We start from the raw sequence: 18,708 nt of genomic DNA on the forward strand, positions 1-18,708 counted from the left end.
TAGGATGGAGAAGTCATACCGAACCCTACTCTGCCTCTGATTGGCTTACCTTGATATTCTTACCCTAAGCCTAACCAATCTCACTCCTCATGCCTAAACCTAACCAACCCAACCCACGTAGGCAACGAGTATTAGCCAATCAGAGGCAGAGTAGGTCGGGTCATGACTTCGCCATCCTAGGAAAAAAAATGTAAAGTGAAGCCATTTAATTAAACCGGCATCCTCTTTGGTGGCCAGCGGGAGGCGCCACTGACTCCAAAGAGAAGCCCGATTGTATAGAAGTCTCTGAGAAAATGGGCCACCTTCTCACTTGATTTATTACCTCAGTAAACTGTTTCCTAATGAGTTTATGGTCTTAATCGCTAGTCAGTACAGCATGATGTTCATTAAGTAAATTATGGTCCCATTTAGATTAAAATAGACAATAAAACATTGTATGCTTTAGGGTTTGGCTGCGTTGTGATTGACAAGTCGCCTAAAAAAGTCTTGTTCAGCGTTTGGTTGTACTAAAAGACCCTCTGAGGAGTCGGGTGTTTAGTTTATCGGGTAAGTGCTTTTTGTTTTAATGTTTTAAGCTTGTTTCTTGCTAGCGGGAATTAGCATTAGCATTATCACAGCTAACTGTAGACTGTAAATGTACCGTGCCAACCAAGCTAACAGCTAGCAGCTAACGTTAGGGTCAGCGCCAACCTCTTGTCCAAATATGGTCACTTCTGGTTCCAAAAATCCAAGATGGCGACGGTCAAACTGCAAACTCGAGGCTTCAAAACAGGCATGTATGCAGACAGGATACTATATTAATCCAGCAGCCAAAAATACAAAAAACAGTGAGGTAGGTAAAAGAAACAAATATAATTAAAGGATAAATTATATACAATAACTAAATAGACTAATTCATATATAAAAGTGTAAAATAAATGCATATTTTTTACAGATAAGCCCCCTCATGGCATTCTGATTCATTTAATGATAATGGACATATTATACACTTACAATGAATTCCTGTCATTTATTGAGAATTTGCCTGTTTGTAAAGCTGCACTGAATGGGCTCTCTCACTTCTTGAAAAGCCATCTTGGGTATAAAAAGATAAAGGATTCAAATAATAAACTATAATGAGCATATTCGAAATTAATTGCATAGACAGTGAAAGAACATTTGGAATATTTGGAATCAGTTAAGACAATTTAACTCTCATATAAAGAGAGAGATAGAGAAACACAAAATCCTGCATAACATCAAGGCCCATACATGGAACCACACTTCTAAGGTTTTAATTTTATGCTTCCCTAATATGTCACTTGTACTTTTTGTAAAAACAAATAACACTCACCCACTGATCTTTTTTACAGCTGCAATTTTGTCACAAAATCAGATTTTCTATGTTATTTTACACAATGTCAGCACAATTTAGAGAATAGTGTATTTTTAATAGAGGGAAATTGTATATTTTTTTATTTACAAATGACTTAATAATCAAAATAATCAAATAACTTAATAATAATAAACATTCACGGTAAGTAGGATATACTGTTGGGAAATGATTTATTTTGACTTGCCATTTTAATCTCTTATTGGCCATATTTAACTTTTTTATTGTATATTTTTATTGCTTCATAATTAAATCGCTGTAAATCACTTTTTGCAACATTTTCTTGTTTATTGTGGGCTTTATAATTGTTTGAACATAAATTACAGATATAACCTTATAGCTATAGATAAAATATATATCTTTTTGCATTATAAGCAGATAATCATTAAAAAATAAGTTCCCATTTTACTCCTTTATTTAGAAACATTACTGACAAAATGTTTAATTACTGCAATGTTAAATTTAGATGTAGTCTGTGTATTTAATGACCTGTCAGTCAATTTGTGAGTGACAGTAGGTTGCAGTCCTTTTGGATTTTAGTGCTGTGGCTGCATACATTTAGCTTTTTAGCCAAACTTCAGCTATATATAAACAGGATCAAAAACCACAATTTTGCATAATTTCTCATTGCAGAAATGAAGTTTTATGGGCAAAGATTTTTACTCTCAATGCTCGAACTGGTCATATACTTTCTATTTCTAAAAATATTTATATATATATTTATATAAAACCAACCAAGTATATATTTGTTTGATTTGACAATCGCGATCCAGGAAACTAACATCTGACATCACAGGTTGTGTTTTTGTTGGACTCTTCCAACGAGGTCGGGGGGGGGTTAAGACCTGTCAAGTATGTCACAAGTAGAAATCCCATTTCCGGACAAAATATCTTAAAATAAAACCGCTAATGTACGAAACCATTATTTTACCGTTTTTGCGCTTTTATTTTGTCATCAAATTTAGCGCACTTCCTGTCATGAATATGAATTATCCGTTAGCTTGACGCAGCTCAAAGGCGACAGCGAGCAAAGCTGCCGTGGTCCAACCGGAGTGTAAAGTACCACAAAATGAAAGCTGTCGAATAAGTTTGCTGTTTAATACCGCACAGACAAGGAGCTACTCCGCTGGATATATCTTATTATTGTCATTTTTCCTGCCTGGAGAGACCCAGCGGGCTATAACCTGACAGCCGTCGGGCCTCGCCGTCGTGGCCCAGCAGGACTCGAGTGAAGTTGGGAGCGGACCGCCAAACTTCTGCTTCCTCCGGCGGCTCTCCGCGGGGCCCGGGGCTCCTGTCACCGGCCCTGTGGATGAGGAAGTGAACTAAACTCGAATCAACCCTCCAGGTAAGAGAATAACGACGCAACGGCTGCATCCAACCCTGTGATTTGTGTGTTTATCGCTTGTGTTTTATGGCTTTGAACGGCTATGCGGCCAGTTAGCTTTAGCTTAGCTTGACAACTTCCCTGGCCTGACAGCTAGTTAGCTGTACATGTTAGCCAGTTAGCTTGCCTCAACAGCTAGATTTGTGTAGATACATGTGTGTTTTGGTGATATTACAAGATGCCAAATCATTCATCAAGCACATTATGGTGTAGCTTGTGATGCCAAATTGCCTAGCAACAGTTGTTAGTTAATTGTAGCTTGCGGGGCTAGACTGCTAACGCTAGCGTGTTCATTTAAAGCTAATTATCTACCAAAGGAGGCCATAATAGTGTCAACTTTGTGCTTTGTAGAGGACGTTATTTCTTATTACGTGGTGCTAAGCTGCTGTTAATGTTGCAGCTCGCTCTCATCAACGTGATGGAATTGTTAATTTATACGTCACTTGCAGACAGGGATCAATAACTGATGATCAGAGACTCTCATCAGCAATATTCAATCAGCAGAGGCCATCTTCACTGTACAGTGTCCATATTTTTTATTTCTAGACTCACAGAGAGCCTTTGTGTCCAGTGTTGTATGGTAACATCACGACCTAACACCGATAATCAACATTTAATAGTAATATTATGATGAGTGATGGTTGTGTAGAAGAGAATCTGGGGGAAATATTACATTGCTGCTAAAAGATATATTCACAGTGTTATCTTTAAACAACAATCAGGAGCCCAAATGAACATTGAAAGAGCTTTTTCAACCTTTGAGGTTCATAAGATTAGATTATTCCATCATATTGATAAACTTGAATGTTATAAAATGTAGTTTCTGAGTTACCGTTTGAATCTTCCAGTTTTATAGGAGGAAAAAATAAAAGAAAATTAGTTTTTCAGATAGCTGATGGCACAAAATCACTACTAATTTTTAAATGGGCACTAAGGAAAGTCAACAATTCAATTTTAAAGGTTTAAAAAGCCTTTTTATTGGTACTAACTACCATTATCTCTCCTGTCAAAGTACAATTCTCATAATAGCAATAAACTTTGAAGAGGAAAAATGAGATACAACTTACCACTAATGCTGAGTAAAAAAGCCTTAAAGGACGGGTTCATAGTCTCTCAACTGTATCTTAAAACAACAGTCAGGAGCCCAAATGACCCGTGAAACATGTTTTTCTTGCTGTAATCATTCCTCCTGTTCATACTGACCATTAGAAGATCCCTTCATAATGACCTTACAATGGAAGTGATGGGGGACAAAATCCACAGTCGTCCTTCTGTGCAAAAATGTATTTAAAAGTTTATCTGAAGCTAATATGAAGCTTCAGCGTCCAAATGAGTCAAATCGAGTAGATATCTTTCAACGTTACAGTCTTTTTAGTGCCAAAGTCCCTCTTTTTGTTACTATACTTCCACCTGCAGCTCAACAGGGAAACACTGTCTGAGGAAACACAAAGAGGGAATTTGATGCTAAAAAGACTGTAAATGTGTCAGATATCCACTTGATATGACTAACTCAGACTGCTGAAGCTGAATATAGGTGTTATAGATCTTTAATAAGGACAGTAAAAGTCTGTAAACACCAACTTCACTGCACTGTGTAGATATATATAGATTTACATATATATCCTGTTAATACACACACGCAGTTTATTTACACTCTGTATATTTATATCTACGTTAGTATTCATATTTCTATTTATGCAAACATCATCATGTCAATATACAAACACATAGTCCAGCCCTGCTACACAGAAATGTAAATTATTGTCCTTTCTTACATTGTTATAGTTGTGTTTATGAACATAAAGGTGCAATTTGTAAGAATCAGAAATTCCTTCTCATTAATGACACTGCTGGCCGTTAAGTGAGCTGCAGTCAGCATCCTGTTGCTCAGCACTAACATTAGCCAACCAAAACCACAACATCACAATATATTTCACATGCTTTGCAGTGATGTTAGCTTACATGTCCAGTAGGAAGAAAGCTAGCTCAGGGTTGGTTTTGATCTTCAAAACCAAACGAAGGTCCCTCCATGAATCGAATGCCCTGCTGATGGGGGGGCTTCACTAGATAAAACTTTTGTTTTTAGGGGCTTAGTTGGACTTTGTGTTGTGGTGGGTGCCGGTCCTTAGTGGACTCCATTTCTAAGCTAACGTTAGCTAGTGTTTTATCCTCTTGGCGCTGTAAACATCAAATCCTTTGGATTCTCCCGGCAAAACCGTCCTGAGTCCTTTTCATAGAAATCGGTCCACAGGCTTTTATTTCTTCATATTTTGTTGACCTTTTTAGTTCATTTTTGAATGTTTTAAACTAAAATTCTTACATGTCGCACCTTTTAATGTTCATGTTTATTGTTTTTTCTGTTGACATCTGAACCACATTGAACTTGTACTTGCTGCTTGGTGAATAAATCTGATTCTGATAGAAGCTTCAGATCAAAATGACTGTGGGGACACATTGTGGATTTTGTCCTCCATCACTTACATTAAAGCACATTTGAAGGATCTTTTAATGATTACAGCGAGGAAAACCTCTTTCACTGTTCATATGGACACCTGACTGCTGTTTTAAGACAGACTTGAAATATCCTTTAATTGTCAGTCACTACAGCTGTAAATAATGATTATTTTCACTGTCATACATGTATCTTTTTTATTTGCATATCAAAATAATGATCAGATTGCTTGTTTTGGAAGCATCCAGTTGGAACAGAAGAACACTTGAGAACCTGAAATCAGATAATGTTTGCTATTTTTAAAGACAAATATATCATCTTGCAGTAGGATATGTAATTATATATATATACACACTCAGACTTATAGGCTTACTTTATTCCATGATGACCCTTCAAGGAGATATATGGACGTAGTTATACAGAAGAAGCAAAAGAAACAGAAGCTGAAGAAACAGAATGACACTTGTCTCCCAGTAATGAGAAAGAAGAAAATAAGTATATTTATACACATAAACAAATACACAAATTGGTAAACCAGCTTCTCTGGTAAATATTTAATACTGACTTAAAAGTAGCCTTTATTATTTTAACAAATGTAGAGAGATGGATTAACGTTGTATATTATTATAAATACTCTTAAATGCCGCAGTGATTAAATTAATCCAATAATATGGTTCAACTCGTGTTTCTCTCATTGCTAAAGCTAATATATAATGACACTTGATCTCCTGTCAAACATTAAGTACATGGTCAAGGGACATAGTCATGTAAAAACTCTTCTTCTTCTTCTTCTTCTTCTTCTTATTATTATTATTGTTATTATTATGACTGCTACAGTGAAATCTAGACAGATTTATTCTGTACACAGAACCAAGCGAGAGACACGTCTGAACAACCTGTAGTTACACTGAAGATTATTATAAATCACAATCCTGAAGATCAATATCCTTTAAAAAAAAGGGGGTATTGTGTTCAAATCCAACAAAAACTTAACATCATACATTTCATAAGTAGATTGCAGAGCTGCGGCTTGAACTAGTTGCACCTAATAAACTGCCAACTAAGTGTATCATGATTAAAGAGATTATCTGGAAACTGTTAATAAATCCCAGACAGGAAAGTCTGTTTTTGGTTTTCTCGGCTAATTACACCGAACAAAAACATAAACACACTTTTGTTTTCGCTCCCGTTTCTCATGAGTTGAAATCAAAGATCTGAGACTTTTCTTATGCACACAAAAGGCTCGTTTCTCTCAAACGTCGTTGACAGGTTTGTTTAAATCTGTGTTTGTGAGCACTTCTCCTCTGCCAACAGGTGTGGCATATCAAGAGTCTCTGATTAAACAGCGTGATTACTGCACAGGTGTGCGTTGGGTTGGTCACAATAAAAGGCTGCTTTTAAAATGTACAGTTTTATCACACAGCACGACGTCACAGATGTGTCAGGCGTTGAGGGAGCGTGTTGTTGGCGTGCTGACTGCAGGAATTTCCACCAGAGCTGTTGCCAATGAATTGAATGTTTATTTCACTCCCGTAAGTTGTCTCCTGTGTAATTTCCGAGAATTTGGCAGTACACGTAACCGGCCTCACAACCCGCAGACGACGTGTAACCACACCAGTCCAGCACCTCCACATCCGACTCCTTCACCTGCAAGATCATCTGAGACCAGCTGACGCAACAGTTGGTTTGCATAACCAAAGCTCATCATCCTCACCGGGTCTTGACCTTACTGCGGTTCGTCATCATGACCGACTTGAGTGGGAAATTCACCTTCGATGGCGTCTGGCTCTTTGGAGAAGTGTTCTCGTAACGGATGAATCCCGGTTTTCTCTGCACCTTGGCTGCAGATGGCTGACGGCGTGTGCGTGGTTACGGTACAGGCAGACATAAGCTACAGACAACAAACACAGGTGCATTTTATTGACGGTCATTTGAATGAGAGAGAGATACCGTGACGGCATCCTGAGGCCCGTTGTTGTGCCGTTCATCCGCCGCCATCACGTCATGTTGCAGCATGATAACACACGGCCCCATGTTGCAAGGATCTGTACACAACGGCCTGAATACTCACCAGACTGAGCATGTCTGGGATGGTCTGGATCAGCGTGTACGCCAGCGTGCCCCCAGAATACACTAGTCATGTGAAATCCATAGTCAGTGTCTAATAAATGTCTTTTTTCAAGATAAAACAACACATTTTAGAGCTGCTTTGTTATTGTGACCAGCCCAACACACAGTAATGTGTGCAGTAATCATGCTGTTTGATCAGTATCTTGATCTGCCACACCTGTTGGCAAAAGGAGAAGTGCTCACCAACACGGATTTAAATACATTTGTGAACAAAATTTGAGGGAAATAAACCTTTTTCGTGTGCATAGAAGAAGTCTTACAACTTTCATTTCAGCTCATGAAAACATGAGAGCAAAAACAAAAGTGTTGTGTTTTTATATTCATGTTGAGTGTAAATACCTGACAAACCATCAGATAGATGCAAAAATCATATAAAGATCCAATATTGTCATTAATCAGTCCTGCTCATCGATTTACAACATTAAAGGGATTATTATTACAGTATTAATAGTTTGGCATCTAGACATCTAAAGCTGGAAATGACAGTTACATTTTGACTTCCCACTATCATGCAAATCAACATAATGAACCAATTAAACGACTTTCATCTTCATTTTTTTTTTTCTCCGCTACTTAAACAGATATTATGATTAAACATGTTTTCTATTTATTGTGATAATACTTTCAGTCCGCTGATCACTCGGCAGCTTCAGGCTCTGATCCGACTGCATGTCAGGATTCACATCGTCTGTTTTTTCCTCGTTGCAGGAGAAAGGAATCCCTTTGATGGGAGAATCCTCTTTCCTGGCCTCCTGGGTCAATCGCCGTGCCATGATGATGGGTACGTATGTGTGTTTATAAGATAGTGTTACTGTTTGGCAGTGAGCCGACGTCGTCTTTTGTCAAAACTACAACTGGTGGAATGTTTTTTTTAAGTATTTCTGACATGTTTGCCTCTCAACATCACCTCCTTTTGTTATATGCTTTGGTTTAAATATTGTTATTAATGCATTCTTAGAAATCCAATGAAAGTATCTTTTAATACTTTATACGTCTTAAGTTTCAAATTTGCAAACATCCGATCCTGTATCGTCCTACTAATAAACATTTGTTTTTGTGAAGAAGAATGATGTTTGTAGTCATGTTGCTCCTATTAGCATCGCTACAGTTTACATCCAATTGTTATTTAAATAATATTTAATGTTGAAACAGGAAGCATGTAGTTAGTCTCCTGTTAATTAAGCTGTAATTGTCATTAAAATTCATATATTTGACCCTTTTAATCACTTGGATTTTGTTTCATGCTTGATTTATTGATTGTTCCGTTTCTCTAATATGAAAATCTCTTAAATAAACTGAAATAACGTCGTCCCTCAGATGAGCAGGAGGCGCTGAACTCGATCATGCAGGACCTGGCCGAACTGCACCGCTCCAGCCGTCCTGCCATGTTCCTGTCGGACCTAGGCAAACCCAAAGCCTCCTCGCCCAAGAACCAGGTAACCAAACAGTAAATAAACAATACTGTGTCCACGCATGTCTATTTAAATACATCAAATGGCAGCGGAGGCATTAAGCTATAAATTGACTTCCTGCATAATATAAATATCTGCTGCTGACTTTAACGTGACTCTTCTGTCCAACAGAACGATGTCAGAGTCAAGTTCGAGTTCAAAGGGGAAAAGAGGTGAGACTTCGCCATCACCTTAATGTTGTCAGTGCAGACCTGTAGCTGTGAACCTGTAGCCTGATCTCTGACCTCTCTTCATATCTGTAGGATCTTGCAGTTCCCTCGACCCGTCAAGCTGGACGACCTGAGGTCGAAAGCTAAAGTGGCTTTCGGTCAGACGATGGATCTTCACTACACCAACAACGAGGTATAAAAGAGAAAAGATCTCGTAGGTCTGGAGAACATTAGACACATGTTTTTAGTCAATGAGATGTTTAAAGATTTGATGTACTTTACTGTGACACTGTGTCGCATTAAAATGATTGAAGAAAATGTCACTAATCTGGGCATAAATTGTAGAGACGGCATGTTTTTAATTTAATATCAATCCTTAAAAGAGTAAAACGTTCCCAGTTGCAAATTTTTGGCCAGTCTGTTTGTGTTTTTTCACTGGTTTCTCATCCCTAATTGTCCTCGGTGTTTACTCCTCAGTTGGTGATTCCTCTGACCACTCAGGACGACCTGGACAAGGCCGTAGAGCTGCTGGATCGCAGCGTTCACATGAAGAGCCTGAAGATCCTCCTGGTGCTCCAGATCTCCTCTCAGGTCAGCTGCTCCGAGGTTCAGTCGACCTCCGGACTGATCCTCAACCCATGTTTTAATACTAATTTATAGACTGTGAGAAATGTTGATTTTATTTATTTTTTGTTTTACTTCTGTTTCTCCAGAACTCTTCCTCCAACATGGACCTCCTGCCGTCCCACGAGGAGCTGGACAACACGGGATTCAGGGTGGCGGACAAGAAGAGCATGCTGGCTTTGATAGGTGAGAGAGAGCTGCACCGAAAATAAAAAGCATAAAAGATCTTCCTAAATGTTAATTATAAGATCATAATTTAGAGAATAAAATGTTGAAATCGAGGTTGTTATTGTGTGAAATATCTGCTTCTAATGCTCAGCTGATAAATAACAACATCTCTGTCCTTAAACCAACCTCAGGCTCCCATTCGACGGACCGCAGCTCTCCTCCACCAGGATACATCCCCGACGCGCTCCAGCAGGTGGCGAGGAACGGCTCCTTCACCAGCATCAACAGCGAGGGAGAGTTCATCCCTGAGAGCATGGACCAGGTACGACCCCCCTGCCTCCCCTCCTCCCCCCCGCGCCACCACCACCATGTAGTCGTCATTTAGGGATGTTGTAATATTGTAGATATGAATATGAATCACTCTTCATGGTTGTTGCATCAGCTGTTACATCAGCTGTTCAGACTGTGAGCAGCTACCGCTGGCTGAGACCAGATAATGATAGATAATTTCTCTTCATTGATTTGCTTGTTTCCAAAAATATGAGCTGTTATCATTTCCTCGCTGTGGTTTTTGTGGGGGGGGGGGTAAAATCTGCAAATAGCTGTTTGTGTCTTCCTGAGAGCAACAGCTGTCCTCTTGTTTACTGAGGCAGATGTATCTGCAAACTCTCGCTGTCTGAAAGTACCTTAAGCAGCTAAACGTTATTATTAGTTATTATTTACAGTGAGTAATCCTTCCTACCTCTTGTCCGTGATGTAACCTACGAACGTTTTACCTGCTACTGTGACTGGTGGAGGACGTGTTCAAGTGTCTGATGCAACATGCATGAGCAGTTAATGAATCGTATGTCATTCGGAGGGTTGCAGCTGTGCAGATACAGGAAGTATAACTTGAGTCCTGCGCCGTAGAGGATGTGATGATCGACAGTGTCGAGAGTTCCCTTTTCTGAGTTTCTTCTCTTCCTGCAGATGTTGGACCCGTTGTCCATGAGCAGTCCAGAGAACTCAGCGTCTGGAAGTTGCCCCTCGTTAGACAGCCCGCTGGACAGGTTACAACACTTTAATTATACAACCATGTACTCATTTATACAAGATACATGTGTGTTTGAAAGCTGACAGATGCAGTAAAAGACAGTAAAAAGTCACTTCTGTAGCATCCTCGTTTCAATTTTCTTCACTATTAGAAGATTCAAAATACACAAACAGGATATAAGATAAACATGAGGAAAGTTATGAGAAGCAGCATCAATGTGATTTAAAATAAAAGTTAAAGTCTGATACTCAGTGTTGTTTCTTGTTTTTGTCTTTATGTTATAGTGACTACCCAAAGTCAAGGATGCCTCGAGCACAGAGTTACCCAGACAACCACCAGGACTTTCCAGGTAAACGTGTGTGTGTTGGACTACGTAGGCGATAAAAATAAAACACTAAAAAGTTTCTCTCACACATGAAACAACATGTAGAAATAAAGATGAATTCTGTGAGCAGTTGTGTTTCCTTCCTGCTGTAATTCTGCTGAATTGTTCTTCATCGTCTCCTCTTCCTCTGCAGAGTACGACATCCCAGTGTTTGAGAAGTCGGGGAAAGGGGGAACATACCCTCGGCGATACGGCATTCCCTTCGGCCTTCAAGATTACAGCGACGGTGAGTCGTTTTTCTGAGCGTATAAGGAAGATCAAATGTTTAGCGCGAAGCACAAACTCCAATGTCTCCTCTTCCTCTGCTCGGCAGGGAGGAAGACCTTCCCTCGGGCTCGGCGAACGCAGGTTCACGGCTTCCGCTCGCCGGTCAGCTTCAGTCCCACCGAACAGTCGCCCAGCACCAGCAGCGGCAGCAGCGTCTTCACCCCTGACCTGGAGGAAGGGCCCGCCAGGCGACCACGAAGGGGCAGCGACATCGAGCCCAACCCCAACCCAACTACCGCTCCGACCCTCTCCGTCATGGACATCAGTCCGCCCAGCCGCTGTGAGTCGATGTTGATTTTATCTGCAGATACGAAGCATCTGACCTGCTGTTTTTCCAGTGATTGATTACATCCTATCTGATCTGTTAATCAGCTCCACGCGCTCCGACCAACTGGCGGCTGGGGAAGCTTCTGGGTCAGGGCGCCTTCGGCCGAGTTTTCCTCTGTTACGACGCAGATACTGGACGGGAACTGGCGGTTAAACAGGTCCAGTTTGACCCGGAGAGTCCGGAGACCAGCAAGGTTAATCCTCCTCTGAAGCTTTTTACAGTTAGTTTAAGTTTGTACGGCTGCAACTATCAATTATTGTCATTATCAAGTAATCTGCAGAGTATTTTACTCAATTAATCATTTTGTTTATAAAATGTCAGATAACAGTAAATAATGCCGTTATAATTTCATTATTAGAGCTCAAAGTGAAGTCTTCACTGTCTCGTTTTGTACGACCAACAAACCAAAACACAAAGTTATTCAGTTCAACATCATTTATGACACAGAAAAACATCAAATCCTCACATCTGAGAAGGTGAAACCAGCGTCTTTACTTGACTTAACAATTATTTGATCATCAAAATTGTTGCCGATTAATTTTCTAATAGTTTACTTGACAAATCATTGCAACTCGAAAGACTTTTAAGTGTGATATCAACGTTGTATCCCTGGATTATCATGTATGATAAATTACAGGTGGAAAAACAACTGCATGGCAGGAAAAGAATAAATGTTTGTGATTGTTTGTGTCATTAGGAGGTGAGCGCGTTGGAATGTGAAATCCAGCTCCTGAAGAATTTGTGCCACGAGCGGATCGTTCAGTACTACGGCTGCCTGCGAGACACGATGGAGCGAACGCTCTCCATCTTCATGGAGTACATGCCCGGAGTGAGTCTTCACACGCTGTTTACTCTGCTGAGGCTTTAATAGAAGCAATAAATCACTGTCTACAGATCACCAGTACAATGTTGCTCACTCACCTAAAAAATAAGATCAAGTGTAGCTGTCCATAGTGTTTATAGTGAGTATTAAAGACTTTTTTAAAGGTTTTTTTTAAGGTGATATTAATATTTTCCTTTGTTGGGCCGTCAGGGTTCCATTAAGGACCAGCTGAAGTCGTACGGAGCGCTGACGGAGAACGTGACGCGCCGCTACACCCGGCAGATCCTGGAGGGAGTTTCCTACCTGCACAGCAACATGATCGTCCACAGGGACATCAAAGGTGAGCGCGACAATTGAATTTCATTATTTTGCTGCTATTTGTGTGTCTAATGTGAAACTTCTGCCATTTCAGACAAGAACCCCTGAATATAATCCAAAGGTAGAAGCAGGAACATAAATGTTTTCTCGTATGTTCAGGGGCAAACATCCTTCGGGACTCGGTGGGGAACGTGAAGCTGGGAGACTTCGGGGCCAGTCGGCGGCTACAGACCATCTGTCTGTCAGGAACAGGCATCAAGTCGGTGACCGGCACCCCCTACTGGATGAGCCCGGAAGTGATCAGTGGAGAAGGCTACGGCAGGAAGGCTGACATCTGGTAGGTCCACACACACACACACACAGTCCTGTAGCCATGGCAACCATCAAAAATTAAACGGTTGACCTGTTAAATGAAATCTGGCTTGACTTAAAGGACCCTGTGGATGATTTCTGCTCTGGGGAACATGGACAGGAGAAATAAACAAACATAAACAAACACATATGCAGTAAATCTTCCTTCTTTTCTCCTGCTGATGTTATTAAACTCATCGTTTTGCCTTCAGGAGTGTCGGCTGCACCGTCGTCGAGATGCTGACCCAGCGACCCCCGTGGGCGGAGTTCGAGGCCATGGCGGCCATCTTTAAGATCGCCACTCAGCCCACTAACCCCGTGCTGCCCGCCCACGTGTCGGACCACTGCCGAGATTTCCTCAAACGCATCTTCGTAGAGACCAAGCAGCGGCCGTCTGCAGATGAGCTACTGAGGCACATCTTTGTACATTAACCCCCCCCCCCTCCCCTCTGAACGTTTAATTCCCCCCCGCCCGCCTGCCGAACTGCCAGATACGGCCTTACCTGACGGGGGGCGTCCCTGCCTCTGACCCCGCCCCCCCCACCCCCCTCCACCTCCATGCTGAAACCTTATTGGACCAGGAGGAACCGGCTGGAAGAAGGTGGGGCGTGTCGGCGGCCTCCTGTCTCTGTTTGTATGAGACTGCCATAGAGGACATGAATTCTTATTTTATTTTTTTCTCCGCAAGTTGCACCTTAATTTCTCAAACAAGGAGGCGTCGAGCACTTCCTCCTCAAACGATGACAAAAAAAACAAACAAACAACAAAAAAACAAACGACTCTTTGAAAACGTCTCCTTTTTTTATGTTTGTACGGTTTCTCTCCTGTTTCGGAGTGGGATAGTGTCGGTGTTGTGGACCTACGGAAGGTGATGCCTGACTCTGGAGTGGCCCCGCCCCCCCCCCCCTGCCTTCCCCACCCCCCATCTCGCTGACCCGACCCCAGAATGTAGTCTCCTGCCAAAACCCAGAGAGATGGTGATGACCTGGGCCCGCTGCTATAGACGAAACTAAATCCCAGATGCAGAGAACACTCCCCGAACACACAGTTTCCACTCGCCTGCCCTCATTCCTCCTCCTCCTCCTCCTCTTCCTCTCCGTGGTCTCGTCTCTGCTTTACTGTCACCTTTTCCTTCTCTTTCACTCCCCCGCCCCCCCCCGCCCCCGCATCTCTTCGCTCTTTGCCATGTGCCTTTTTCTGTTTTTTGAAACGCAGTGTAGGAACGAGTCTCTGTCGTTCAGCGTTGTTTTTTGCCTCCCGGATTAACTGCCTTCGCACTGTTTGCCCAAAACCCAGCTGATCACAGCTCAGCTGATCTCAGTTCAGCCATAACGTCTGTTTTTTGCCTTTTCTGTAACAGAGACTCCTGCTATTTAACCGGGATCAGTCTGATCCCCAGCTCAGCTCGTTTAGTTTGTTTGCCTGCTCGACCCGCCTGCTCCGGCTGGTAACCAAATATCCTTCAGACTCTTTGAAAAAAAAAAAAAACTCGCCGCGCCGATGAGTTTTAGGACGCAGCAGCCAAGCGGTACTCAAAAGACTTCAGCTTTCAGTCTTTAGACACATGAACAGTGTCGACGATTTTAGATTTTTTTCCTCTTCAAATGTTTCTCCTGCTGCTGCTTTAAGTGTTAAGTGAAAGCGTAGAAGTCGACGTTAACCGTCACGGCAGATTAGTTGAGGTGGTTCAGCTGGGAGGAAGTTCCCACCAGGACGTCGGTTCCACTTCTAACAAATGACTGAAAACCCTGGAAGTGAACTAAAATGTTTAACTTCAAAATCAAGTCTTTAAATTGACTTTTGTAGTCCTGCACAGGCCTGGATGTCCTCAGAAATGGTACCAAAACTTATACTTTTATGAGTTTAAACACATTTTCTCCAGTTTTCTTGCAGCAAACTAAACTTCTACAACACTTTCAAGCAAGAGACAAAATAAATACTGTATAAATGGAGAAACATCCACCTTCTCCTCCAGGTTTCGGTACTCAGTCCCTGCTGAAAGTTCTGCCACAACAAAAACCGTTCGATTACTTGAAGCAGCGAAGCAGCAGAGGAGCATTTGAAGAGCGTCGACCCCGGTGCTGCATGAAACAGAGAAGCTCACAGTTGATTGGCCAGAGAAGTCTGGCTGTATGACGCTGTCCCGATGTTGTTTTTGTTTTTCTTTTTTTTTATTTCAAACTTAACAAGACACGTTTCTTAGCTGCTCATCATTTAACCAACAGGTACATTTAAAAGTTCCTCCACACGTGCGCACTCCCGCAGAGCTTCGTTTCCCTCGGACAACAATCAGTTCTCGTCACTTTAAACGACACCGCAAACACTCCGTTAAACGTGAACTGTGTCACCGCCGCTCGGCTCTCTCTCTCTCTCTCTCTCTCTCTCTCTCTCTCTCTCGCCGAGCTTCCATCCCGTCGTCTCGTCTGAATACGTTAGAAGTCGTTCATAGTAAAGACTCATAACTATGCACCAGTTAGACTCACTGTTCACACCGGACAGCAGGATTAAGTTAATGTACTACAACCAACAACACCTCGGCTGATGCTGACCTGGTCTCTGCAGAGGAGATGTGACTGTACGCTCACGTGCACGCTAACGACTCCGCTCATCGATGCAGCATTTCAACTTTTGAATTAGTGATTTTTGATCGTCTGCGTTTAAGTAATGGTACTTAAATGATTATTTTTGAGGCTTTTAAAATGCCTTAAATATTAATTAGTGTTGCTATTAACAAAGCAACCACAGCTTTGCAGCAGATTGATGAGCTTTTGACAGATTATTTAATGAAAGTAGAGAGTTTTCTTTACTTGAAACCACTAAACTGTTGTTTAATCCGACAGCGAGTCTTGGTGCGTGCGTGAGTTGCTGCAGCTGCTCCGTCAGTCAGTCAGTAATAATAATTTAAACCGACAGTATCTCAACCTTTGACTCGTGCACGTGCAGAGCTGCAATGATTAGTGAGTCGACAGTAAATTAATCAACTGTTTTGTCCAAAAGTCTCTGGTTCCAGCTCCTCAAATGTGAATATTTTCTAGTTTCTTTAGTCTTTTATCACAAGTAAGCTGAATATCTTTTAGGTTGTGGACAAAACAAGACATTTGAAGACGTGATCTTGGGCTTTTGGAAACATTGATCGACATGTTTCACCATTATTGGACATTTTAAAGACCAAATTAATGGATGAATCAATGAAAATAATTGTCAGTCAGTTGCAGCTTTGTGTTTGATTAAAATCAGACCGACTGACTGACATTAGAGAGCAGTTTGCTGGACTGTTAAAGCAGAGCAGGTGATGAAATATTTCTGCTTATTAAAGGTGCAGTCTGTAATATTTACTGGCTCTTTGCACAAAGTTGCAGATGTTGCTGGATTTTTCAGGGGTTTTTTTTGTTGCTGTGAACGAGTCGTGTTCGCTCTACACTTGGTTTAATTCCTCTAAAATGTTCAGAGGCCCAGAATTTATGAGACTGTCTGTACATGTGCACACAACGTGGTGTAAACAGAACAGAAAGTTGGTACTTGGTGGGAAAATGAACACTTGCTAGTATGAATTTTAATGGTAATTGATAGATTTTACAGTTCTTACGGTACTTAAACTTTGTGGTACAGCAAACAACGCAGTGTAGAGGACCTCAGTTTGTTATATTTGGTACTACAGCTACTATATTTGGTTGCCTGCAATGATCAGCAGTAAATAGACAAGAATAGAGAAGAAGAATCATGTTTGCAGATGTTGTAGTTTCCTCCAGCTGCCACTAGATGGTACTAGAGAGCCACATTTTTACTGAAAGCACCTTTTGAAAGCAGAAAGAAACTGATTTCTCTTCCTCTGCTTATTAATTCTTGAATGATTCAGAGTTACAGTCGCTGAACATTCATCACAGCTCTTGATTTTCTCTCAAGGCACTTGTGAAGCACGTCTAAAAAAAAAAAAAAACAACAAAAACCATCCTCGCTCCTCCGCTGCAGATCAGCCGGTGGATCCACACACACACAGACCGTGGAAGCTTTTTAACCTCTGTCCGGGAAAAACAAACTCCTCCTCCCTCGCTCGTGTTTATGCACTCTCAACACGTCTGAACGAAGCTACAGGAAAACAAAAAAAAAACAAAAAAAACCACATAAAATCTGCAAATCCCGTCATGAAAACATTAGCGGTTGTATTGAGTTGGAGGCGGCTGACAGTAACTGTCCGGTACAGATGGAGATTCAGTTGTAAACGCCGCCAGCACTGGTTAAACCTTGATACGCACTACCATTATGCACTATCGATAATTCACTGATGCTTTTTCACGACTCGTCAGCTGTCGCTCGTGCAGCTCGGTTCAGCGACCTTTTCTTTGCACATTTTTAAATACTATTTTTTTATTTTTACACAAAGTGTGAGTGCGAGCAGATGAGTGTGTGTGTGAGCGTGCGCGCGCGCGTGTGTGTGTGTGTGTGAGCAATGACTCGTACATGAATGTAAAGTCTCATTTTAACCTTCAAATGGCCTCGTTCACCACAGTGGATTAACTCTTCGGTACCAGTATTTGTCACCTGCAAGCGCCAAGATACACCTGTAAGTTCTCTCTTTTAGTGTCTAAAGCCACTGCTGCCACTCCTGGTGTGTGTGTGTGTGTGTGTGTGTGTGTGTGTGTGTGTGTGTGTGTGTGTGTGTGTGTGTGTGTGTGTGTGTGTGTGTGTGTATTTGTATGTATGTATGTATGTATGTATGTATGTGTGTGTGTGTGTGTGAGTTTGTAAACGTGCATTTACTGCAATTTGTGCTCAATTGACACTGCGCCCGAGATGCCTCGAGCATTCTGACTGGAGGGGTGAGAACAGTAAAATAATGATGATGATTAAAAAAAAAAAAAAAGAAATGAAATGAATAAAAAAAAAAAAATCATGTACAAATGTATAAAGTGAAAATGTACCCTTTTTTTAAAGAAAAGTACACTTATATCCCACGTTTGGTCTCTGTGTATTGTAAAAGAAGCCATGTTTATAATTCTAATTGGTTTGTGACCAATACGCCTGTTTATATCAGATCTGTATATCAGTGGTACGCATAATTTTTTAATATATATTTTTTATTTTACTTTTTTTTAAATGGGAGATTTTATGCATGGTTGGGTCCAGAGAGACGCAGCGGTGCCGTTGAATAGTTGCTGTTTTTTTGGCAAAATTCTGGAGTATTGCGACAGCTTTGTGTTCATAATTACGACAATTATGACGATGAAAACAATAAAAGATATTTATTTCACATGCTGGGTTATTTTGCTGTGTGTTTGTGTGTATTGTTTTTCACTGGAGTCAGACTAGAGACATGAATCTGGTGACTTTTTAGACTTTGAACTTGACTTGTAGCTTCATTTGGACTTTTGCCCTCGTAACCTGGAGTAAACTCTTCACACCCAAAGATATAAAAATGAGTCATAAAATCTCTCTCCATGCCAGACAACAC

General features: G+C 41.1%; 1 protein-coding gene across 1 annotated transcript; it reads left to right on the forward strand.

Moving 5' to 3' along the window:
• The first annotated feature begins 248 nt into the window (after nt 1–248).
• On the forward strand, nt 249–18,507 carry map3k2 (mitogen-activated protein kinase kinase kinase 2). The gene is made up of 17 exons (XM_067582667.1): nt 249–2,720; nt 8,050–8,122; nt 8,659–8,777; nt 8,925–8,965; nt 9,056–9,155; nt 9,440–9,553; nt 9,676–9,772; nt 9,946–10,076; nt 10,724–10,803; nt 11,072–11,136; nt 11,306–11,398; nt 11,486–11,719; nt 11,812–11,960; nt 12,465–12,596; nt 12,801–12,930; nt 13,068–13,245; nt 13,472–18,507. Exons 2-17 carry the CDS (start codon nt 8,068–8,070, stop codon nt 13,689–13,691), a joined length of 1,938 nt encoding a protein of 645 aa, XP_067438768.1. The 5' UTR covers nt 249–2,720; nt 8,050–8,067; the 3' UTR covers nt 13,692–18,507.
• Nucleotides 18,508–18,708: the final 201 nt, after the last annotated feature.

Source organism: Thunnus thynnus, chromosome 24 (assembly GCF_963924715.1).
Source record: "Thunnus thynnus chromosome 24, fThuThy2.1, whole genome shotgun sequence".
Classification (NCBI taxonomy): Eukaryota; Metazoa; Chordata; class Actinopteri; order Scombriformes; family Scombridae; genus Thunnus; species Thunnus thynnus.

Bases quoted from the DNA above. Each gene is read 5' to 3' on its own strand.
- map3k2 (XM_067582667.1), top strand. From the start codon at position 8,068: ATGGGAGAATCCTCTTTCCTGGCCTCCTGGGTCAATCGCCGTGCCATG. The intron at 9,773-9,945 runs GTGAGAGAGAGC...AACCAACCTCAG, and splicing joins GAGCATGCTGGCTTTGATAG to GCTCCCATTCGACGGACCGC. The intron at 11,399-11,485 runs GTGAGTCGTTTT...TCTGCTCGGCAG, and splicing joins CCTTCAAGATTACAGCGACG to GGAGGAAGACCTTCCCTCGG.